Source organism: Emydura macquarii, unplaced genomic scaffold, assembly GCF_026122565.2.
Source record: "Emydura macquarii macquarii isolate MOO-44397 ecotype Brisbane River unplaced genomic scaffold, CSIRO-AGI_Emac_v2 contig_2205, whole genome shotgun sequence".
NCBI lineage: Eukaryota > Metazoa > Chordata > Testudines > Chelidae > Emydura > Emydura macquarii.
Genome location: NW_027132342.1, coordinates 18306519 through 18331913, shown reverse-complemented (window position 1 = coordinate 18331913; position 25395 = coordinate 18306519). Strand labels below are relative to the sequence as shown.

The window sequence follows — 25395 nt, the reverse complement described above, 5'->3', positions numbered from 1 at the left end:
CCAAGGTGTATGAGACTGCTGATTAAGTGCTTTTTACCCGCCATTGGCCATGTCCATGACGCTAGTGGAGGTGGAAGTCCATAGTGTTCTATGATGACAGCCATTTAAAATGACAGTGGGTTTTAAAATTCTCCCACTGCCTCTGCTGTTTTGTCTCAGATATCAAGATATCAAATCAATATATTAAGGCTCACCATTTTAAAGGGACATTGTCAATTATATTTAGGCCTCAGATCATGCTTTCTGGTTATTCACACACAATAAATTAGAAAAAACCTTCAATATTCAGTTAGATAAGACCCAGATTTACTATATTCTGTGGAAAACACCCTCCTAAACCATTCAGAACAACCATGAGGAACATTTATTCAAAACATTAATTACAGCCACATAGAAATGCACCACCAGGCTATAGCTCCAAAAGAAATTTATATCCCTAAGAAATGGCTAAACAGCATGGATGTAATACAGAATCTGGAGGAAATCTCAACTTGAATCTGACAATCTTACAACTGTTTTGAGGACACACAGGCCCTCAGTGATCCATTATTCACCACTCAGCAGAACTATGAACAAACCATTTAGATTCTGTACTAAAACACATAATTAATCTCCAACATTGCCAGAATTCACCTCTGTAAGGAAATCACACACCATTTTCTTGGATAACTATTAACTATGTGCCTGCATTCAAAAATATTCAATAAAAGACACTGCCTATCATGCTGACCAGTACTGTTGCATTGTTTACATGTACTCCCGACTGTCAGTATCCATCTGTTGTCTCATCTTACACTTAGATTATAAACCCTTGAGGCAGAAAACCGTCTTTCTGCACTGTGTTTGTACAGCTACTAGCACAATGGGGTCCTGACTAGACTCCTAGGTGCTACAGTATAACAAAACAACAACAACGTGTTAATTCATTCTGAGTTAATTTACAGGTGGTTTACAGTTTCCTGAAAAAGAATGTTCTTATTGAAGGTTCTTATATCTATGTAACTTTATGGCCAGAGAAATGACTTTCAACAAATTATCCTTTTTTCAAAAATAACTTTGTATTTCAAAGTTTTATTTACAGGTAGATACACAATCATCAACTCTGCATTTAGGTACATGAGCAGATATAGCTTTACAGGTGAATGTTATTCACAGCTAGTCATGTAGATTCAACGTTCACAGCCAATACTATCTGTAGGTATTGGTTGGCACAGCACTAAAGGCATGTTTGGAAAAATAACGTTATGTGTAACAGATTTAGAATACAGGCTAAGTGATTATCAGTTAGCACATCAGCAGCAATGTTATGCATCTCCATATATCTTTAGTGAGCCTTCTATTACAATTTATATTGTACTTGCCGGTGTAGTATCTGTGATCTTACAAAACTGTCACAATCAAAATATATTAGATTCTTTTAATAGGGATAGACTGATCTGTAAAACTCACTAAAAGCCTCACCTTCCCTCTCCCCCCCCCACCTTATTTTTATAATAAAACAGGTCAGGTACTTTAGTTGCCTTTGAAGGGTCAAATTCATCCTTTGGACACATGCACCCATCTCCCCTTGAAGGCAGTGGGAAATGCATGTCCACTTAGGTGCACAATTTGGCCCTAATTAAGCAAGTCTTGCAATACCCATGTGAAAGAGGTAAGTAGATTTTGCAGAAGAGGAAAATGTAGCACAGAGAGGTACAGAAGGTTTTGCCAAAGACCACAGAAAATCAACAGCAGAGCCAGAAGTGGAATTCAGGAGTCCTGACTCCCAGTCCTATATGTTAATTGCTAGAGTCAATGTGGATGAGTGGGTGGAGAGACTGATTAGAAAAGACGAATGGGGATTAGGAAGTTAAATTTTGGAAGAAAGAAAGACAGGAAAAAAGAAAGGCAGACAGAAAAAAAGCAAGCACAGGAAAGGAGAGAAGGAAATAAGAAAAACAACATACGCTGAAAATAACAGAGAGGAATATACAGTGAGATCTACATTAGAAGACAAAAAAAAGAATGGAGAGAAGCAAAGAAACGAATACATAAAACAAGGGATATGCATTGCGGTAAGTGATATTTTTCACAATGTATTAAATAGAAAGCCTCTTTCCAAAACATGACCAATATATAACCAAACACAGTATATGTGTATTGTAGATACATCTGCCACTGTTTGAAATGGATTGAATGCTGGGAGGGAGTGGAGAATGAGGATTCATCCTCTTCTCTAGAACTTGCAAATCCATTCATCTCCCTTTGAAGGCAAGGGATCGCCTTTATAACTGGCTCAGAGATATCTTCAAAGACCAAACAATTTTTTTTTTATTTGGAATGCACCAAAAGGCAGGTGTCCTTCATGTTAAAAAAAAAAAATTCAACAAGGAGACTACTCCTGGAAACCCCTACTAGAGGTTTTCTTCCTCTCCCCTCTTGGCAAGTTACAAAATATATTATGGGCAACCTGAGGGGCACTGGTGGGGTTGCCTGCACCTGCCATTCAGGCCCTAGATGGGATTTTGATTGTCCAGACACAGTTGTACACTAATGTACACATATTTGAACTAGAGAAATAGCAGCTCACCAGTCTCAGGTGGATGAATGGGGGAATGGGGTGGTAGAATGGAAGTCTGGAGCTGAGAATTCGGGAGAGGGCGGAAGAGACCGGAAGGCAGGATGAGTGGGCAATCCAAACATGCGCCAAGTGCCTCACTCCCTTCTCCCAAGTGTGCCTTCTGATGACCCCTCCTTTCTACTGCTGATCTCTCTCAGACCTCCTAGAAAGAGAGCTTAACATATCCTTATCCCTAGACGCTAAAACCCTTCTGTGTTAATACAACCTATCCACAACGCAACCCTATCTTCCAATCTCCCAAACCCCCTCTTGTCATTGCTCCACAAAAGCCAAAAACCACTCACATGACCCCTCTCTCAGACAAACTTTTGAAGGTTTTCACTTTGAAAACAAGTGTCTGACTGGGCAGGTGTGAAACGACCAACAAAGGGCAATCTGCACAGAGCCTGGCCCTCAGCCTCTGCATCCTGTTCAAGGAGCTGCAAGGAAGAATGAGGCAGGAGGTTAATGTCCTGCTAACAGTACTGAGCAAGACTGTCACACCATGTGCATGACAGCAGGAGCCCTGTGGGAAGGGGAGGGATCCACCTCCTGCATTCTAGATCTTTAAAGCGTTAACTATAAATAAATGGTTTCTTTGCTTTTTAATAGTCATGTTTCCTGAGCCATTAACAATCCAATTCCCTGTCCTAACTACAAAGTCCTCACGTCAGCAACAACCCCCATCCAACCCCCCCACTCAAACTGCACTGCAACCAGGCCCATTCACAAAAATATACATCACTGCACGTGTGTGTAAGCATGTTTCCTGAGGAACCCAAGGAGGGTGTGTAATGCAGAGGAGAAAGATCACGGGCTACGACCACAGATCTGCTCGACATGGTAGATCTCTTTGGGGCAATCTGCAGACAGGATTAACGGCGCATCCTCCGTCACCACCACGTCATCCTCAATGCGCACACCAAGGCCACGTAACCGCTCTGGGGCAGCCATGTCATCCTGGGGGATGTAGATTCCTGAGGGAAAGAAGGGAATAAAACTCCTCAGAAAGAGAAGGATGAGAAGACACTACCGATTGCTCCCCCCCTTCACTGGCTCACATGGTGATGAGAGCAGGGCTGTGTGCTGAGCGACACTGAAGAGGGTCAAACTGGAAGAGCTTTGTCAAGGAAGTTTCTCTCATTGCCCTCTGTTTGGGGCAGCTTCTGGAGGAAGGGGAAGGAAGGGAGCACTTCCCACTGCATACGACCCCACGTATGTGAATATAAACCTTCACTATTCGTTAGCTTTTCTGCACTTCTTGATATCAGTGCTGCCTATGTGAGCGTGACTTTGACAGTGTTCTGGGCAATGGGAGAAAAGGGCAGAGAGGAGAAAGCCAGTGTCAGAGACCAGTTTCTAGTTGAGGACTGGCAAGCCCGACTGTAACGATCCAAAGGAAGTTCACCCTAAAATGCTTACTTTGCCCTGGTCTACACTTACCTGGAGATTCGGCAGCAGTTGACAGGAGTTACGCAAGCTACGCAGAGTAGCTTGCGTAACTCCTGTTGACTGCTGTGCTTCCATTCTGCACGCTGTCTTCATTGCACTGCGCTATGCCACTTGAGGGGGTGATTTACAAGCGTCGACTTCCTGATTGATTGAGCGGGTCTACACTGACCACTCAATCGATCCAGAAAGATCAATCTGACAGCGACGACTTTGCTGCTGTCAGTATAGACGTACCCTTAGTAAGAACATACCTTGAGAGCTCACCCTTGCAATTTACTATTTCTGGTTGTATGCTAGGAGGGTAGTAAGTCACTATGCTTTTCCAGTTCTATATGTGTTTTTAACTCCATTGTAAAGCAACCTCCAGCTACACAAAATTAGATCATTATCATCTTCAATGTGACTTGTTACCACATCAGGGTTCAAAGTGTGTCTTTTTACCTGGCTCAATGGTTATCACCATGCCTGGCTGGAGTGGGAGTGATCGGGACATGTCCGGTGTGTCGTGAACATCCATACCCAGGTAATGGCCCACGTGATGTGGGCAGTACTTCCGAACAACCTAGCAAGAAGAAAAACACTGTTACTACAGCCACTCAATATGGCCCCACAGTCCCATCATAGACAATAGGTCATCTAGTCCAGTGCCTGCACTAAGGCAGGCCTTGTGAGAACCATCTTTCATATAGCCAGAACCCCGGTAACAGAATCATAGACATATAGGACAGGAGGAGACTTCAGTAGTTCATCTAGTCCTTCCTCGGTGCAGGGGACTGGACTAAGTATTATCTAGACCATCCCTGACAGGTATTTGTCTAATCTGTTCTTAAAAACCTCCAGTGACAGAAATGCCACAACGTTCTTAGGTAATTTGTCCCAGTGCCTAACTACCCTGACAGTTAGGAAGCTTTTTTTTAATCTCTAACCTAAATCTCCCTTGCTACAATTTAAGCCAGTGGTTCACAAACATTTTCAGTCACATCCCACCCCCCCTTACCCTTAATGGAATCTGTCTGCACCCTCTCCCCTCAACCCTCCCATTACTGCACAGCCAAGGCCTCCTCAGCAGCAGAGCTTGGGCTGAACACAGAGCTGGGGGCAGAACTGGGGATGGGGGACGAGCTGCGGATGAGAGGATGAAGGCAGAGCTGGGTTGGGGGCAGAGTGGAGCTGGGACTGGGGGCAGATCTGGCCTGGAGGCAGAACTGGGCCTGGAAGCGGAGCAGGACTGGGGGCTGAATGGGGTTGGAGGGAGGAGCAAGGCTGGGGGCGGAGAGGAACTGGAAGCATGGCACTCCTCCCCCACCTCTCCGGGGGGGCTGGCCTGCTCCCTGCCATGCGCCTCAGGAAATATTCCTCCGTGCACCCCTAGACGCATAAATGCTGGAACTGGGGTGCTCCCACATCACCTGGTTTGAAGTGGTTTCCATCATATACAGGGTTTACAGTTTGGTTCAATGGCTCTCAGCACCCCCCACTATACGAAGTGTTCCAGCAACCCCCACAGTTTGGGGACCTCTAACTTAAACCCATTACATCTTGTCCTGTCCTCAATGGTTAAGTAGAAGAATTTATCACCCTTCTCTTTCTAACAACCTTTTACATACTTGAAGACTGTTATCATGAAGGAGAGAGGGAGGGTGGATGTACAGGAAAAGGATGGCTTGTGTTTGTCATAGGAACTGTGCTCATCAGCTTCATGCCTAAAGGATCACTGTGGGTTTTCTTCCATTTCATGATAAATAGTGAGGGAACTGGGTGCTCATGAAAATGAATGATAATCACAGGCCTGAGCCACATCTACAGCAGGCAGCTTCCACACTGTTCTCAACAGAGTAGCCAAATCTCTTTATTCCTGGCCTGCTGCACACCAGATACATCAGTGTTAGGCCCCACAAACAATTCTGCCAATATAGTTCCGTTTTGACCTTCTGCATCCCTAGGATACTCCAGTCCTGGACCAGTCTCATCAACAGAGCCTGCCAATTTGCAGCAAACCGTGCAGTGATTTTGTGATGCGGCTAAAATGTTCTCTGAAAAATAGGCTTAGAATACTGTGGTTTCACTTAACCGCTCCCGGCACCGCTTAACCCCATTGCACCAACGTAATCCCCTCCGCCACCTAAGGATCTCATTGTAGGAAGGAATCAAAACATCAGTCCCACCTCCCATTCCCCGCCCCATCCCCTTTACATTTCTTGGGGACTAAACTGCTGATGCAGTCTGATCTGGCTGTGCTGCCACCTGCTGAGAGAAACGGGCATTGCCTCCCCTTGGTTCACATTTTGAGAGGACATTTCCTGTCAGGTCTGTAACAACATGAGATAGTCATATTCTGAAGTGAGCTGTGAACCCAGACCTCTGGTGCTGTGCACTGATTGCCAGACGGATTGTCTTTCCTGCAAGGAGACAAGGACCAGGCCTGGTTTGGGGACTCTGGGGTGAAGAGAGTTAAAGTACCTTGAAGAGATGGTTCTCAGTGGTGCTTTTTGTTAGGATCCCCAGCTCTTTCAGCTTCTGTCCCATAAGGCTCAGCATGAGGCTGTAGATGTTCTCCAGGCTCACACCTGGAGAGCAGAGGCTCAGGCAGGATTTCTGAATATCCAGGACAGCCTGGTACAGCTCTGCTTGGGGATCAGTGAACCTGAAAGCCAGGGGAAAGCAAAGGTCACCTCTCATGGGAAGTCTCCAGTTCTGAGTCAGGCCTCAGTGCTTAAGCACTGAGAAGATAATACAATGGTTGCCAACATGAAAAGGCACACAAGGTACTACTCAAGTCACCTCCTTTCTTGGAGAGGGGACCCCTTGGTTGGCATCCTTAACAGAGCCAGGCAAAGCTGCAATTTGAAGGGAAGGATGTGAGCAAAAAGACACTGGAACCAACCCACCATCACAGGGACACTTTACTGGATTTTCCTGACCTGAGATAGGCAGCTACTCACACATGGACTAAACACCTCCTCTGCTATGCCTCATGAACATGCGCAGAGTCAGCAGCTGCACAAGGAAAGGTAAGACTCATCTCTGTAACCTTAGATTTATCCTGGTAGATGCACTAAGGGGGGAAATCAAAACCAACAATAACCCTGCATATTCTTTCTGATTGATGAGGAAAGGCTGAGGAATACAGGTCCTCACCCTGACTGTTTTGTGTAATTTGGTTACTCTGACTGATACTCCAGTGACGGGTATACTAAAATTACTTACAAAGAGAAGACAATGTTCACGCACGTGCACTTATGGCTAATCACAGATTAATGCACCTATGCCCACACTCATCCACATTCCTCTCATTCTCTCAAATGTAATGCACGGCACATTTCCAGCTGTGGGCATCCTACCTGCCATTGATGGGCCAGGTACGGGTGATGTCACTTACGTAGCAGGAAGACTCACATCCACCATCCAGCAAGACCATTTCTCCATCCTGGAGAAGAAGAGGAACAAGTATACCATGGCTCAGGCCAGCTGCTAAGCTTCCCCTGTGAAGGGGGCTCTCTGTGTGAGAGGGTTGACCCCTGTGTGACGTTGACTGGATTAGGGGAACCATTTATGATATTATTTAACATCAATATTTCAAAATTACAATTCATATGCGATATGTCAGGTACCGTTAGAAAGGTTATAATTTGCTAAGTATGATGATATTGTTTATGTGTCACTTGTGTTGGAAGTTATGGATATGTTTGATGTATCTGTATTTCAACTTGTGCTGTGTTTCTGGGTGACACCCCAGACAGGATGGCTGCAGTACTAGCCTGCTTAACAGCCCATTAAGGAAACTCACAGGCACAATGGGCCCAGAGGGAGAAGCCAGGGTTACATCTGATGAGTCACCAGGACTTACTCATGTGACCCTAGACTCCATCTTATTTCTGCAAATTTCCACAAGCAGTAACATGGCAAAGGGACATAAAAGGCAGCTGCATCCATATTGTCTTTAGTCTTCTTTAGTCTTCACCTACCTCTGAATCAACTCATCTACAACTGAAGCTGTGAAACAAAGGACTGAGACCCATCCAGGTACTGGATGTACACCAGAGGGACTATACAAGCCTGCAAACTCCATAATTCTAATGAAAACCTGATATGCATATAGACTTTCAAATCATTTGTATGTATCTGATTGTTTTAATCATTTAACATTTCTCTTATAGTTTGTTTGTTTCCTTTTATAAAAACCTTTAATTTTAGTTACTAAAGGATTGGCTGGAAGCATGGTATTTTGGGTAAGATCCAAACTTATAATGATCTGGTAATGTGGCTGACCCTTTGGGGTCAAGAGAACCTTTCTGATAAAGAGCATAGAGTTTTAAATAACTGATCTCTTTACTGGACCTAGTGGCTGATTGGGAGCCAGAGACTGAAATGCAGTAAAGGGGGCTGTATGTATTTTGTTCTAGCTTCAGTGTGGGGAATCAGAAGCACTGTTTGTGGCTGGCTGGGGAGTCTGACTTCAGTGTCACCCACCAGTGGAGGGATAATCTGCTCTTCTTTTGCAGCCTGCCCTCACCTCGGCATTTTCAGGTGGCTACCCTAGGCATCGACAGGTCACACCCTGGGGCAAGGAGATTCTTTTCTGCAAAGATGGAGTGGAGACTGGACTCCTCTCGCAGAAAAACACACTATATTCTCCCTTTTCAGATGTGCAACTATGGCTGAACTGTTTGGTTACCCTGCCAGGTAGTCTTTGAATGGTGACAATACCTAGGAAGCCTGCGCTCCAGTATAATGATGTTAAATCTCTCCTGTCGAGACACTTTGAAAGGGGGCATTTCCCCTGAACTATTCTGCACCCTGAATGATCCACCTATACCCAAACAGGCTGGCATCTGTGGCCATCACTTTACACCAGTCAGTCTCCAATAGGAAGATCCCTTTTAAAGGGAATTCTGTGATGTTAATCAGGACTGAAAGGGTTTTACAGAGGGAGATGAGAAAGGATTTGTCCAGTGCTGCTAGTCAGTGCATGGCTCCACAGAGGAAAAGGGACAGCTGAAGAGCTCTAGTCCAGGGGACCATCCTTATTACAGGGTATCAGGAGACCCAGCAGATGTACTGACAGGGCAGCATTGTTGCGACTGAAACCTTAAAACAATTTCTATTTCTATTCACTGCTCTCTCCTGGGACTGAGACCACCCACAGCAGCGCTGAGATAGATTCTGAGGTGCATCAGGTCATGGGAAGCCAAGACTTTAGGACACATTCACCTCAATTCACCTTCCATTCACTTTAGTCCAATTCAGCCAAATGGTTCCAGTGCCCATCAAATAGCTATCAAATAGCCTCCCACAGAAAGTGGCCATGTGCAACCCCAGGGTCCAAAGATGGAATAACTGCCAGGCCCTTCTTCCTTAAATGGGCTGCCAACAGTGCAGTCAGCTCTGTAAAAACTCTGGGTCAAATTCTATGTTGACTTACCCTGAGTGTCATCCCAGTGATTTTACTGGCATTCCACAGGATGCAGCCGGCACAGAACTTCACCCCCGACCACTGATCTCAGAGTCAATGGGAGGGTGTAGTTCTGTGCACTAAGGGGAAATCCATGAAGCAGAACATTATATATTCCTGGTGTGGACTGCTATTGGTATAGGTAGATAAATGTTCTGAACATTTACACTGGTAGAAAGTGGTTTGGACTCACTGCTAGTTTGACTTTCCATTTGGACTCCATTTTAAATCTCTTGTGAGCAACTGGTTTCATTATTTTAGTGCAGCGTGGGATGATCCCCTGCTAGTTCTCTTTGGAACAATAAAATAAGTTGAGTAAATGCTGGAGAATTTCTTACGAAAGACAGTCAAGACCATGGTTTGAATATCTTATAAATGTTGTTGTCAAAGGGTGACACTTTCCCTTTAAGAAGGAATCGGCCCAGGCACCTGTGACTCATCTGCTGCTTCCCAGTTGGGATTAAGAGAAAGCACCTTGGCCATATCAACTGGTAGAAACTGAGAAGGTGAAAGAGTCAGTCAGGAAAAAAGGGAGGTCAGAGCTGCCTGGGAGCAAGAGCTTGGTAGGTGAGAAATGCCAGAGATCCAGAGATTCCCTGACGGAAGCTGTAGGAGGTTCCTGGGGGAAGGCTGAAGGCAAGAGAGCAACAAGAAGGGTTTGCTGGCTGACCTCCCCAAGCCAGAGAGCCAGGGCCACAGGGCTGATGGCTGGAAAGCAGCAGAGGGAGTTATCTGATGACTTCTAACATGGAGAGAAGACGGAGAGGGCCAGAGACAGCTCAAGAAACCAGTAGGCTCACCCACATATTTCTCTTTACTGAACAGCTGGAACCAGGGATGTTCCCCTGGTGAGGATGAACTCCTAGCAGAGAGGCTGTGGGCCTTCCCACTGGGAAGAGTGGGGTGGCTGTCCTGGTAAAAGGACAGGAGAGGACTGAAGAACAGCTTGGGATTTTAAGAAGATATACACTGGGTGTGAGAAATGGACTATGTTTTGGGATTTTTGTTTTGGACTATTTGCACTATTTTTGTAATAAGCCAGTCTCAAGGAGGAGTATTATTAGGCAAGAGATTCATGGCAGTTACTGGGGAGACTGAAGGAGGGAAACTGAGGCAGATGTTTGGCTGCTGGAGGGTGCTCCAGTTGGGGCCATGCTATGACAGTCTCACTATGTCAAACACCTGTTCCTGTATTAGAGTGTTAGACAGTGACGACGCTACTTAAATTATTCTGTGAAGTAACTCCAAGACACTATGAAGAGAACCTAGCAGTCTGAGATGATAGGATCTTTTAATAGACTCATTCATTTTCTTTTTGGAAGGTCCCCTGGTAGTGCCATTTCATTCTACAGGAAGGAAAGTTTGTCTGGAACAAGAGGCCATTGTGGAGACTAGTTTGGGATTAGCCACCCACACTTTAACATTATCAGTGGGGAGTTCTGAGTGCATCTGAGCTGATGGGAACGGCATGCTTTGCACTGGTGGCTGCCAAGGTGTTAACAGTGCTACCTGACACTGCCACCTCTTTCCTTCTTCATTGTAAGGGCGTACTTCTCCAAAAGTTTGGGTGAGGTGGATGACAATTCTAGAGTGACAATTTCTGCATAGGAAAGGCAAGTCCTCTAGAAGGAAGTGTCAAGAGGAGTTGGGATTCATCTTGGCGGCGTCTTCCAAGCTAGACACTATTATGCCAGTTGGCAGAAAGGTCAGGGGAAACAGGCACACTTTAGAGGAAAAGCAAAGCAAATGTCTTGCTAATGATTGAATCCTCATGATAACCAGTTCCTCACAAAACTAATAAAAATGGTTTAAACTGACTTTATCAGAAGCAGTCTGAATTACGCCTGCAAGCCTGACCTTGACTGGCAATGTAATAATAGAAGCCTTTTTTGCCACTGTGATTGATCTTATCATGGGTACATGTGTGTGTGAAGAACATTTCAAGGCCCCAACTAGCACTCTTGCTTCAACAGAAGATTAAGCTAACAGGGAAGCTCACTCCTACATAAATGAGGAGGCAAGGAAACAGGCTTTACTGAAAAGTGAGTCATATATATGGTAAACTAATGTAGTAACCTCCTCCAGGTTCACTTGTGTGAAGCTAAAACTTTTTGTCAGAATTGCTGGAGAAGGACTGAATGGTCTGGAGTCCCAAAAACAAGGCAGACAGATTCACCAACAGCAAGTCAAAAACTTGCTCTCCCCAAAAACATTTTTTCCTCCCTTCTCAGCCACACTAATGGGATTAAATTAGACTTCTTGCTGTCATAAAAAAGAGCAGAAATTTGCTCCTGCATCTTACTGTGCACCAAAGTAAAGCAAGACTGAAGAATTCAGGTGAGAGGGGAGGGTCCCTAGCAACCTTGTCACCACAACTGTTTTCAGTGTGACTGGTGCTATCTCTGACTTTTACAATATCAGAGACCCACCCAGCATTCTAGATTACTGCACAGGAACTCCAGAATACATGATACAGGAGCAGAATGGCCACTAAACAAAATTTGAAATCCTATGAGAGACACTCTCCATCCTTTAGAAAATATGGCAACAGGTGCATTAAAAGATAGACAGTGAAAAGGTAAGGATGAATTTGAAGTTGGCCTTACTGCCAACAACAGATAGTATTAGGCTCCCATCTCCCGCTGTTATATAAATATCCTTTCACTCCACCCAATTTGTTTCAGCACTTCTTGTCGTAACAGAGGCACCAAAGGTACAAGGTGGGCCTGCTATAACCACTGGTAAGGGGCTGGTGAATGGGCGAGCAGTACATACAGGCACAATATCAGTACGCTGGAGTTTAAACACATGGAAGGCATTTGGTTTACCTGGATAAGCTGGTTGTTTTTTACATAGTGCAAGGTGTTGGACCTGTTGCCACCGGCAACCACAGGTGGGTAAGCCAAGATGTCAGCACCACGAGCCCGGCATTCAAATTCAAACTGGAACAATCAATTCAGAGAGAAGGAGCTTATTAGTTCTGGCACAGTAACCAACTGTGCTGAGCAAACATAGCTCCTGCCCCTACTGCCATTCTCTCTGCCTATGCAGTAGGCAGTAATCCAGAAGGAAATTAAATTGAGAAGAGCATTTCCTGAATGAAAACAGCCTAGGGTTCCACAGAACAGCAGAAGACACAGAATGGTCATTTTCATGGACGCGTCTGGAACCCAGTGTTTGGTCTCATGGAAGCTCTTTCTCTGAGTTGCTAAATGCTACACCAAATTTTTATGATGCTTTAATACATTTTTGTGGGAATTTTTGCATTTTTAAAGCATTGCTCTCACTTCCCCTACAACTTTGCAAATTTTTGAAGCTCCTCTTCAGCTCTTCTATAGTTTAGGGAGGTGTTTTATTTCTGAAATACCACCTTACTTTTAGATCAATATCTATTTTTGTGATGCTGCCTCAATACCTGATTAAGAGAGTGCCCTACCTTATGTCAGAGCAGAAGACACAGGCAGATCAGACAGGCTATGCCCAACTATTGTGCCACAGTGATGAAAGAACTTCCTACCCCTCACCTATCTTCAACACTGAGGTAGATAACAGAGGAAGGATGAATTAGCTAATGTCTGTAAAGCCATTCCAGATCCTCAGACAGAAGAGTTACACACGTACAAAGTACCATTAACAAACGTCTTTTAAAATTTGCCAAGTTGCATGGGAGAAAGTGCTCCATGATACCCACATTCTAAATGCTTTGGGTAGTGGATTGTATGGTACAGATCTGGGATGGAGAAGTGGTTTTTTAAATTGCATCTTAAATTAAATCTGTTTTCTAGGAGAAAAACTACTACTGCACTACTGATCACCACAGACCCCTCAACTCAGATACCAAAGGTCACATCTTGCTTGTCTTGCTCAAAAAAGCAGTCCTGCTAAAATCCCAAAGACTACTTAGATGAGAAAAGTAAGCAAGATTTGGTTCTCAATTTGTAATTTGCTGGTATTCTGGAAATGCTTCTGGGAAGCATTTGTTTGAGGGAAAGGTCTGATTTTTTTGCATGTATGTTAAAGGGTTATTTTCAGAGGAAAGGATTTTGTAATTTTGCATAGAATTGTGGCAAGAAGTTTGTAATTGTAATTATTTTGGGATGGATTTTGTATATTCATGGGAGGGGTAATATACTAAACTGTAAAAAGATTTAAGATCACATCACTTCTTATTTGGGTATATTCTGGGTTCAAACTCTAGAGAAAAGGCATTACCAGTGGACAAACTGGATAGTCACTACATCTTTCAAAGGGTAGTGTGGAGGTAAATATTCAGAATCTCCCATGACTGAATCTAGTATAAAAGCAGAAGTTTCTGGAGGTTGGATCTTGGTACTGCTGGGTAACAATCATACAATATTAATCTCTTCAGACATACAAAGAGAGCCGTACAGGCACAGAAATTTAGTTCTTAGCCAAAACAATAATAGGAAGTACATCAGTATGGAGAGTAATTAAATCCTAAATGGGAAAGGCTTATTCACCACTGGAAAACTCAGAGCTTTCTCCCTCCTTCCCCTGCACATTCATGGCTCTTTTCTGACCTTTCCCCCTTAGTGACACCCTGTATCACAATCATTAGGACACAGACTACATCTTACATTAATAGTTAACAATACCTTAGCTTAAAGAACTCTAATTTCTTGTCTCTGTCCTATACTGTACTAACCCCATTAGTAGTTACACATAATTGACAAAAGTCAGAGGGCAGAGACATATCACATGCTGTTCATACTTTGCACAAGGAAGGGAGAATGGTAGAGTCCCTGGATTCTCAGTGGACCTTCACAAAAGCCTCAGACACAATTACACAATTCCTCATTCATCACACCCACAATTCTCCACGGATGCTGTCTTTTCTCCCATCTCACATTACTTAGATCAGGGCTCAACACATTTCCTTTGTAGCTAGGAGCCAGCCCAAAAATTAAGGAGACAGACAATGTCAGCTCAGCGGTAGGGCGCCCTGCCCGGAGCACAGCAGCCGCTCTCCCCTCCCGGCCCTGGCCCTTCCCTCAGCCCCTCTCCTACAACATGGGCCCAGCGGTAGGGTGTCCTGGCTGGAGCGCAGCAGCCGCTCTCCCGCCCCAGGCCCTGCCCCTTCCCCCCGCCTCTCTCTCACAACATGGGTCCAGCGACAGGGTGCCCCGACCGGAGCGTGGCAGCCACTCCCCGCGGGACCGTCTTTCATTGGGAGAAATACTAGGGGCCAGAATTAAATTCCTAGGCGCCATGGAAACCTGGCGCCCGGGGTTTGTTGAGCCCTGACTTAGATAAAGTATATTATGAAATTCTCCCCACCATGCATGCTCCCAATTCACCCATACCCACAAGCACTGTATGTTCTCTTTTCTACAGCACACACAGGCACTTCTGAATTCAGCCCCCATTTTTTAGTCTCGTTGTCTGTTATTTTCTGCTCTCTTTCTCTCTATTCTGTGTTATTTGTTTCTACTTCTTTATTCATTGCATCTTTGTGTCCTTTTTCCCCCTATTGCTGCTTCCCTCATTACCACACTGTTCACTGAATGATGTTTCCCCCCAAACCTTAAGGATTCACTGACTAGTACCCCACCCCCACAGGTGGGAAAGTCACACCCAGGAATACTCTCTGCTCTGTAACACTTGTTACACTTTAAAAGGAACAAGATAGGCTGCTGCAGCTTCAGAGAGAATTTTTAACAAACGCATCATATCTTCTGAAAAATGCATGATCCAGTGTATAGAATGTCAAGTTTATTTTTTTAAAGCATCCCTTCAGATTTGCAGTAACCCTCCCAGAAGCTGCAGCCCCATTCATCTTGCTCTTCTGAAACAAAGGCACTGACACGGAGAGCCTTCTGGGAAAGACGTGTAACCCACACTGGCAGAGTGTCAGTCATCATCACTTTCTAGTGGTTAGTCCACATAAGAAGTTAAGCGTTTACTACAACTACCAGCTAAGGGAATTACTCCTTTAACTCCAGGGGTAAAGAATCCTACTTTTAGTATCAAAGGTCCTGGGTTGAAAGCCTGCTGGTGGCCCAATGTACACTCCAAAATGTTTTGCTGTGATGCTGCCATAATTCAAAAGAGTAGGCTTGACAGGGCAGCAGCTGTTGAGGAATGTTATGGGCATGTAAAACAAACCAGAGAAGTTGGGGGAGGAAAGGCTGGGTTCCACTCGCATAATATTGCACTCCTACAAGCCAGAGGTAGCTCTCAGATCCTTTTTCACTTTCTGGAGAAATAAACAATACGCAGCCCTCTCTACATCTCCAGAACCATTCAGAGCCCAACAAGGTACTGACCTTAGCATACAGAAATGCTTCATCCACTGGGGATTTGCTGGCAAACATTGTCTCTATGAAAGCCTGTCAAACAACAATATAGACTTTTTATTAGCATGGGGTCTGAAGTTGAGGGACGAGTCTCCTTTGACTTCACTTTTCTTGACAAAAAATATTCAAGATTATGAAGGATGTAAAGAAAACTGGAGAGTCCCTCTTTCTCACCCTGGTCTGTAATACAAGAACCAGAGGAAAGCAGCAAAAGAAGGGGAAGGAATGGCATGAGGAAGCAGGGGAGAGAGGGTGGGAGCACAAGAGAATATCCTTGTTCTGGAGTGGATACCATTTTTAAAGGAAGTCAAATATGTAACAACTACTCGGTTGTCTTGACTGGAATTATGGCAAGGTTGAGCACTCTAGTAGTTTAAGAAGCAGGCCTCATGCCTCTTGTGATATGGGGGAGGAAAGTAGAGCCTGGTTAAATGAGAGAGTTCAAGAAATTGTGCCTCCATGAAAGGAGCTCAGGCAAGACTAAAGTTACCACTCCAACCCAGCTGAATTCAACCCAGTTTACCCCATTTCCTTTTACATGAGTGCACCAGTCCATAACAGCCTCACTCAAGAAATGACTGCCTGTTTTTACTTGATAGATTCATGTTCCATACCTGTGATGTCACCCTTCCGGCAACCTTCATCCTCTCAATCTCTGCAGGGGATTTGATCAGCCGAAGTTGTTGCACTAGATGATGAATAGCTTGGATGCGCGTTATGCTCTCAGCTTTGATCTCGGTCAGAGACTGCAGGTAGTCAGAGTGGAGTTGTGTGTGCACTGGCTTTGCAAAATCATACCAAACCATGTTCGATTCAGCTGAGACACACAAAACAGAACAGACACAGACTAACATTAAAGATGTTTTGAGGTCACTGTATGAGTGAACTTCTCCTAGATTAGAAAAAGGTGAAGATGTGACACGTAATTTGAAAGGTAATTTACCCTAAATTTGTAATATGGCCTCATACCTGACATGTGACCTTAGTGTTACAGGGTATTATTGGTCTCCTTAGAACTGAGCAGGTTAGTAACACGCAGGCAAACAAGTCTATCTTGGTTTTGTAGATTTAACAACAGTTTATGAATTTACAAGTATCCAATCAATAAGTAAATATCCATTTCTGTAATTAGTTAATTTCCCCACATAAATTCCCCCCTCAAACAGAAAACTGCACTAACAGGATAAAGTAAACTGGGGGAGGGAAGTTTCATGACAAAAACAACCTTACATAATGAGAATTTAGATTCCCCATTTGATCTCAAAGGAGCTTAGATGCCCCATTTGATCTCAAAGGAGAATTCATAAAACAAATCCACCTCTTGTTCGTGACCACTTGGGGCAGGGGTCAATAGCAGTTACGTTTTGGGGTGGATTGCTTGAAAATGCCCTGTCTCCAGCCTTCCACTGAAGTGAAGTTACTCAGGAGGAATGTAATTACCCACACTGATATTTGCCTAGAACATTGGGATCAGCAGCACCCCTATTCTTGCCATTAAAAAAAATCCCATGGCAATGAGAAGTCAAAACTTCACACTTGCATCTCTGCATGCCCAGCAGTTCAGCACTCCCTGTATTTAATTGATTAATTCCAAAAAAGTATTTGTCATTTTAAAGTCTGCATATGTTTTCTGTTAATAATGTAGGATAGTAAATAGTGGGGTTTTTTAAATGCATTTAAGTTCATCCTTAATAGAGCTAGCAATTATGGATAATGAAATCATCCAGTTACATTAGACAGGATAAAAACACAAAGGAGAGAAACTCTTGTGCTTTGGGGCATAAGGGAGGTCTACCAACAAATTTCCCCTCTGTGCAGTTTATTCTATGATAATCCAAGATAGAGGTTTCTTGCACCTCCCTCTGCAGCATCTGGTACTAGCCACTGTCAGGAACAGGATATGGGACTAGATGGACAACTGTGTTCCATTTTTTTCCCTCTTGTTTTTTCAGTTTTTTACACACAGAGAAAAAGAAAGGAGATTTTAAGGCAGGGGTGGAACACCCCTAACAGTCATCAAAACATTTATATGGAGACCCTGCAAAAGACTAACAAAAATCAATTGCTTACCAGAGATAGTCCTCTAATAAAGGTGGAGCAGAACTGTACTTCATACATTTGGAAGGAGGGGGTGGTTAAGACAGGAGGTTGTCTAACAAGCTTTTACAAGCTTCACTATGTAATAGAATCTGGTGTGATACAGCAAACACAACAGTGTAGGAAATGAAAAAGTTGTGAATGTGGTGTGTGTGCATCATCACATATGGTTTTTAAAGTGAATGTAATGCAAGTGAAAGATGCTGGGTTGAGAGCCGTTAGAGACTGAAGTCCGTGAGTAAAAGACCAATACAGTATGGGCAGCAGCTGTGCAAGCTTCCCACACGCACATCTGTGCTAGCGTACTTTCTCTGTAACATGGAAGGGCCACATTTAGGGGAGAGGAGAAGGGTCAAACTCTGTTGCTCAATGAATACTTAATTTCTCTTGACACTGACAACAAAGGACCAATTAGTGCCACTTTGTGTTTTCTGTGATGCTGACATCTGTTCAGTAGGACCCGGAAACAGATCACTAACGCACAAGCCATTAAAGAGCCACCCACAAACACAGGTTCTTTTCCGTCACTACCAAACTGGGGCCAGATTGCAACCAGTGGCTTAGATGTGAAAATATCTGCTTCCTACTCCTACTGTCATGTGCTTCTCAACATGGGGTCTGGTTGGAATCAGTGACAGAGAACACTTCCCAATCCAGTCCCTCTAACCTGGGTTCCATCTCATCTCATTTACAGTACCTTTCAATTTGGTCACCAGGTGTCTAAACTCCTCTATGGGGTAAGCTTCATCCACTCCTGTCAAAGCTACTGCCCCATCTGTGCCTGATCGTGGCCCATCCCACAACTCTCGGCTTGGATCTCGCCGTGGTACAAAGAGCATGGCCTTGTGGGATGGTAGTGCCTTGCCAGGCAAACTCTGCAGCACCAGGATGCTGTCAGGCTCCTGGAACCCACACAGGTACAGGAAGTTTGTGTCTTGGTGGAAGGTGTATGGGATGTCATTACTCATGTAGTAGGTGGGATGGGATAACAGAATCACTGTGTGGTCCATCCCACCCCACTCTTGCGCCTTTTTCTTGATCAAAGTCATCAGTCTGTGTCGGCGTAGAGCATATTCCACCTGCGACAATCCTGGTGTTACCTCCCCTATGAATGAAAAACAAAATGGATGAAGTAACATTCTGATCTCATAATCATTTCCTTCCAATCCTGCTCAGCGCACTCCTTAAAACTCCACGCTATCTCGCTAACCTCATATCCCCCTGTCCATTGCTTTCCCATTCCTCTGATCTCCATGCTACCTTCTGACCTCAGAGTCCCCTTTCTCTGCTCTCCATCCTACCTCTTTGACTCAGATATCCACATCCTTGATTCATTCTGTTTCTACACTGTGTAGGGAAAAAGACTCTATTTTAAAACAAATAACTTTTCTACTTTAAACTTCTAGTCAAAGATTTTGATCAAGCAGCCTTAGACAAAACCACAAAGCATTCTGGGAGCAAACTAAACCCAGACAAGGACTACTGGGCTGGGGTGAGGGGGATGGGAGGGGAAGAGAGCAGTGGCAAGGCAAGCTAAACTTTAACTCTGCTGGAAACCTTTGGCTTTTATGGCATCTGGACATTGAACAGAAGACTGTGGTTCTAAGTCTAGTGTTAATTTCATCAGATAAGGTTGTATTTGGACAGACATTCTGGTGCCATAAGTCACACATTAGTTAGTTCTAAAGTGTAAAAGGCAAAGTCAGTTTTACAGGTACCACATGAGATCAATCAGAGACAGAAAGATTGTCCTTGAATGTTTAACCAATCAAGGCACTCAATTTAGAAACAAGCCACGCCTTCCGGGATGATGTCAGAGTAATTGACTGAGCAAAGGAAACTCCTCCATAAAAGACCTAATTTCTCCCAATAATTAATAAGGTGGGATCTGTTGATCATTAAAAGCTACACTTCCAATGACTCCAACAAAACAAATTCTCTGTCAGGACTTCACCTTTTACCATCCTTCACTAGAAAAGAATAAGAAGTACAGAGAACAAGAGACTGTCACTGAAACCAGAGGGAGGACACAGGAACAAGCTAAGTATTTCAAAAATACCAGAGACTAGTTTAACTATGATTTAAACTAACATTATGGAAGTTTTAAGAGGTATTTTGGCTAATGTCTTTCCTATTTTGACATATATATTTTTTTAATTGCTAACTTCTATTTTCATAATTCTTTTCCTGTTTGCTATACTATGGAATAATGACTCCATGATTAAAATTGCAACTCATTTTGAGGTGTAAGCTCACTGCTCAGTCTCTTTCAACAATTGCTTTCTAAAAAATTTTGCATTTGTGGTTTCTAGCCAGAGGAGAAATTGAGGGAAATTATTTTTCTGAGGAAAGGGACTTGGAAAAATGAGTGTTTAACATCCATTAAACCCTAATTTAAAAAAAAATCCTAAAACCTGTTTGGGCTAGGAAATTTCATATTTGTTTTATTCTATAGCCCGAGAAGTGGCCAAGTGCACAGATCTATTTCTATGATGGTCAGATACTGAATTCTGGAATTATCCACCATGGAGTTCTGAAATTCTGAATGCTCCACCACATTCCAGTGGGCTTCATATACATCTGCAGGTCTGGCAAAGTTTAAAAGTTGTGTATAGGGGCTGATGCAATTTGGGAGTACCAGTGGCATTACAGCTGTGCCAATGGAGTTTGTAAACTTTGTTAGCCTTAACTGTTCATTTTTAGGCCTTCAAAATGACTGCAAATGTTCAATTATCATTTTAAATAAATCAATACCCATTTACAATCCTAGCTCATTTAATAAGTTTTGTGAATTCTTAAGTTTTCAATAAACTTATGTTTTCGAATACCAGCCTTGATTATGCAGGAACTGCTAACCAACACCAGAATTCTTAGTTTTACACATAATCTATCTTTTTCTAGATTGTAATAATCTTCACACCTTCACTGATCTGCAGCCTACCTTTCTAATCTTACAATGGTGCACCAACTCAATCTGCTCTCCAGGGCCCTATTGTGTCTCTTTAATATTATAGTCACCTATGCTGGTGTTTTTCCTTTCTTCCTTCTATACACCCTTCCATAGTTGGGGGAGAATGTGTACTGTTCTGTTTATCTGGAATTCTGCCTTCCAACCCTATCTCCTGAGCCACTTCCCCTATTTAAATCTCATGTCCTAAATCCTTCCTTTTCTCTTTGATTCACAGTGTATTGTCTGCAACATTTTTGTGATACAGTGTGTGCAAAGGACTCTCTAAAAATGAATTAGATTGTATTGGCAGGATAGCCAGCTAAGGAAATGCCACTGATAGAAAAGGTCTATAGTACTTGTGTCTGTGGCAAGAGGCAGACTGCATCAGAAAGGGAAAAACGTCTGGAATATGAGAGTTTACGAATTAGGATATAGGAACCTAGCCCCTCTCTCTGGAACCAGATGCTGTCTCAGAACAGAGAATTCCACAAGGAATACAATTACTACCTTGCAATAAAGTCAACAAATGACCCCTTCATATGATGCAGGCAACAAATGCTGTGTTCTAGACTAAAGTATTTCTTCAGAGAAATGTACGATTGGAACACTGCCACTGATTAACTACCAATTACTCAGGATCCTTACCTGGTTTGAGAAGGTGTGGATGTGTGAAGGAGCTGGGCTGGCCCAGATATCGGTTTGGAATCTTCCTCTGCTGGACAGGCTGGATGGAAAATCTCCGAAGGAAACAGGACTTGCATACTAAAGGAAAAGAAATGCACAGTATGAAGATAAAAGATCTTTCCAGGTATCATATAACAAATTTACACACTCTCTAAAGATCTGATTCTTCGCACTGTTCATCCCACTTTTCTTGCAATGATAACTCTCCTTAACATGTCAACTTGTTGCTTGCATAGTTGACTATAAAATGGTCAAAATACAAACTCAAATAATGATTGATTTACACATGAAATATAGCAGAGTTATAGCATGGACTAGGATGAATACATTATGTAAAGTTAAGGTACACTGGAATTCAGAAACCAGTGACTGCATACTTCATTTGTATGGGATTCATCTCCTCTATCTGTGCATGATGGGCATGCAGGGAAAATGAAATGTTCAATTTATCCACAAAAAAGAGATTGAAGTACCTGCAGCACTGTCAACCAGCTTCCTCCACCCCACCTTCCTACCAATCCACTTTGATCATGCCTTCAAAAGCCCACCTTACAGGGGGAAAGGGTAGCTCAGTTTTCTATGGCCTTTGCAATCAATCTTTGTACTGAGACTGCCAATAAAATGGTCAGTGAGTGCCATCGTGATATTTGTTGTGATAGACTCATTCATATGGAGGCTGCCTCAGAGTCCCCTCTTAGTCCTTTTATTTTTATCAGTTTAAACTGAATTGGAACGAGTTATTCAGAAGTGAAAGTCTCTATAGCCTATTCACAATCCCAAAAGCCAGTCACACTGGCAAAACAGACAACTACAACAAGAACTAGCAGCGTAGAGAGGGGCTGGGGAACTGCGTAGGAAGAGAGAAACAAGAACATGATAACTTTAATATAACTGAATATCCCTCATCATCTATTTATCCTCAAAACAACTCTCTATATGTGGATTTTTAATTATTATTTTAGCAAGTCTGTATCACTGTCTTTCACTACTGGATAACTACTGTGGTGTCTGGCTACGAAACTGCCAAATGCTAGTGTGGATTTAACTAATTGAGCTTCCCACTCAGTCACCGCCTACACCCAGCATCTAGTCTCTCTGATCTTGATTCTCCTTTACATCACTCAGGCAATGCCCATTATAAGGTCCCTTTATACTGCTAGAATAGTATAAAGGAACCATAGGCTATGACCTGGTCTACCCTTAAAATTTAGGTTCACAAAACTACAGAGCTCAGGGATGTGAAAAATCAACACACAAGCACCATAACTATGCTGACCTAATCCCTCATGTAGATGCAGCTAAGTCAAAGAAGAATGCTAGCTAGCTAGCTACCACCACTCAGAGGGATGGTGTCCATACAGCAATAGAAAAACTCCCTCCCTCATTGTAGGCTATCTCCATTACAGGGTTACACCATCATAGCTACAGCATTGTAGCTATGCCGCTATACTCCTTGTAGCATAGGTATGGTCTATGTTTACACTAAAGAGCCTACCTCAGCATAGTTACGCTGGATCAGCCCCCTAGTGCAGAAGCAGCACATGCTGACAGAAAGAGGTGTTCTGCCACTATAGGAACACCACCTCCCTAAACAATTTTAGATATACCAACAAAAGCCCCCTTCTGTCAGCATAGCTGCCCCTACACTGGGAGTTTTATCAGCATAGCTATGTCACTAGGAAGTGTTTTTTCACACTCCTGATTGACACAGCAATGCCAGTATAAGTTTTAAGTCTAGATCAGGCCTTAGTGTAGATGGTTTTATGCTCCTCTCATTTACACCAGCGTAATTCAGCTGAGTGAATGGAGAATAAGTCTCACTATGTATGTACAAGTGAGACACCGGTATGTTTCTCATGCAGCTAAGGCCACGTCTACACTATGGGCGCTATAGCAACACAGCTATGGCGCTGTAGCATCATACTGTAGATGCTTCCTGCAGCAACAGAAGGGAGTTTTCCATTGCCGTAGGTAATCCACCTATACATGGGGCAGTAACTAGGTTGACGGAAGAATTATTTTGTCAACCTAGCTACATCTACACTGGGGCTTAAGTCTGAGCACTGTAGCTACGCTGACCTAATTTTTAAGTACAGACCAGGCCTGAGTTGCAAATAGAAACTCACAGTAGGATGCATAAGCAACAGGTCTACCAGGTGAGCTAAAAGGGAGCCTTTGCTAGTGGCCACTCATATTTTAAAGTATACATTAGTAATGTATATGTAAAATAAAAATAATACAAGTGATGTTTTTAAGTTAGAGAGAGTTTGTTTAGTGATTTGAGCAAGAGCCTGGGAGTCCAGACCCCCTGGGTGATATTCCCAGCTCTGTCACGGATTCATTGTGTAAGCAGAGGCAAGTAGTTTCATCTCCTTGTGCTTCCACCATCCATATGGAAAACAGACATAATAAATACCTTATGGACACTTGTGAGGTTTAAATTAAAAGAATACCAGCTCGTCAATTTAGGCCCAAGAATCTAGGTTTAGTAAAACAAGACTTTAGAGAGTACAGAATGAATAGAAAGGTTTTCATGTGTGCTTATTAAACAGAAAAGCTTTGGGTTTTTTGATTGGATTTATTCCTCCCGTCTTTGCAAACCAAATATTGCTTCACTGTGCAAGTGAGAGTACCAGGAAGCAAAGCTAACTAACTAGCCTTTTTTCATTCTCTATGCTAAGCACAAAGGCCCACCTCCTCAAAGGTTTCAATGGGAGTTAGTCTCCTAAATATCTTTGAGGATCTGGACCTAAACGTATCTAAATATAAAACATAAAGGGTGGACACAAAATTTGACTTTTAAAATCTTTCAGTTTTACTAATTTAAAGGTGCTTTATTAACAGATAAGGAAATACATTTTTCAAAAATATGATTCTTGCCATGACAGTAGCTTTTTAGTGTTTGTGAAGTGCTTTGAAACCTTTTATGCATGTGCTGTATAAGTAAGACCCTGATCCTTCAAGCACCTCTGTGCAGATGCCTATTGGAGCTCCTTGCAGTTTTGGGGTTTAAGATTAGAGTATAATTATTAAAGAACTGCAGAGTGGGTTTTCCAAATACTGATACTTGGTTTCAATCTTTTTTTAAAATGGAAAGTAAAGCACATTTAAGAAAAACATTCAGTAATACTTTATTCTGTATTGCAGTGGATTTCCTAGCTTTACAAACCTTGGAATTTTCAACTTTGAAAGCAGGAGTGAGGCAAGTATTTTCCTTAACATCAATTTTACCAATAAAAAGAAAAAAAAAACATATTTAACGCACACTATTTGCCACAGAAAGGAATTCACGTGTACTAATGACATCCTGAACATCTGATGAATACGTCTGGCCATTTTTATTAATTGTATATAGCACCACAAATATACAGAATCCCTGCCTCAGAGACCGTCCAGTTAAACTGTAGCTAGATCGATTTTCCCCAGGCTCTATTTTACACTTTATCTTGACAAAGAAGTGAGTGGAAGTGGATTATTAAAGATACAGCGGAACGGCCAAACAGCCTCTGGGGCCTGACGTGCATGGAGTAAAAGAGCTGGCGGGGGTAGGAAGACCCACGCAGGCCTCAGAGCGAGGAAGAGGGCACCTCACAGCACAGTGCCAGGCCCCAAGGAGAAGGGAGAGATTCACCCTTGAAAGGAATTAAGAGTCTCTGACCTGACAAGCTGCACAAGCCCTTCAGAGCTGGGACAAGCCTCTGAGCTGCTGGGAACCACAGCATGGCTGCGCCCCCCGCGGAGACAGCGCTACTGCCAGGCGCCTTCTGTGCGGAAACCAGCACCCCGCATCCTCGCCTCTACTGCTGCTGCGGCTGCCGCCCCCACGCATGGCAGCGCTCCCACC

At 43.3% G+C, this 25395-nt stretch overlaps 1 protein-coding gene across 1 annotated transcript; it reads right to left on the bottom strand.

Moving 5' to 3' along the window:
* Window positions 1-1042: 1042 nt before the first annotated feature.
* XPNPEP3 (X-prolyl aminopeptidase 3) lies at window positions 1043-25325 on the bottom strand. Its single transcript, XM_067559556.1, has 10 exons — window positions 25210-25325; window positions 21513-21629; window positions 18615-19022; window positions 16435-16637; window positions 15791-15853; window positions 12332-12445; window positions 7393-7478; window positions 6512-6695; window positions 4493-4613; window positions 1043-3576 (listed from the first exon to the last, which is right to left on the bottom strand). The coding sequence occupies exons 1-10, from the start codon at window positions 25271-25273 to the stop codon at window positions 3410-3412; spliced, it is 1527 nt and encodes a 508-aa protein (XP_067415657.1). The 5' UTR covers window positions 25274-25325; the 3' UTR covers window positions 1043-3409.
* Between the last annotated feature and the right edge of the window lie 70 nt (window positions 25326-25395).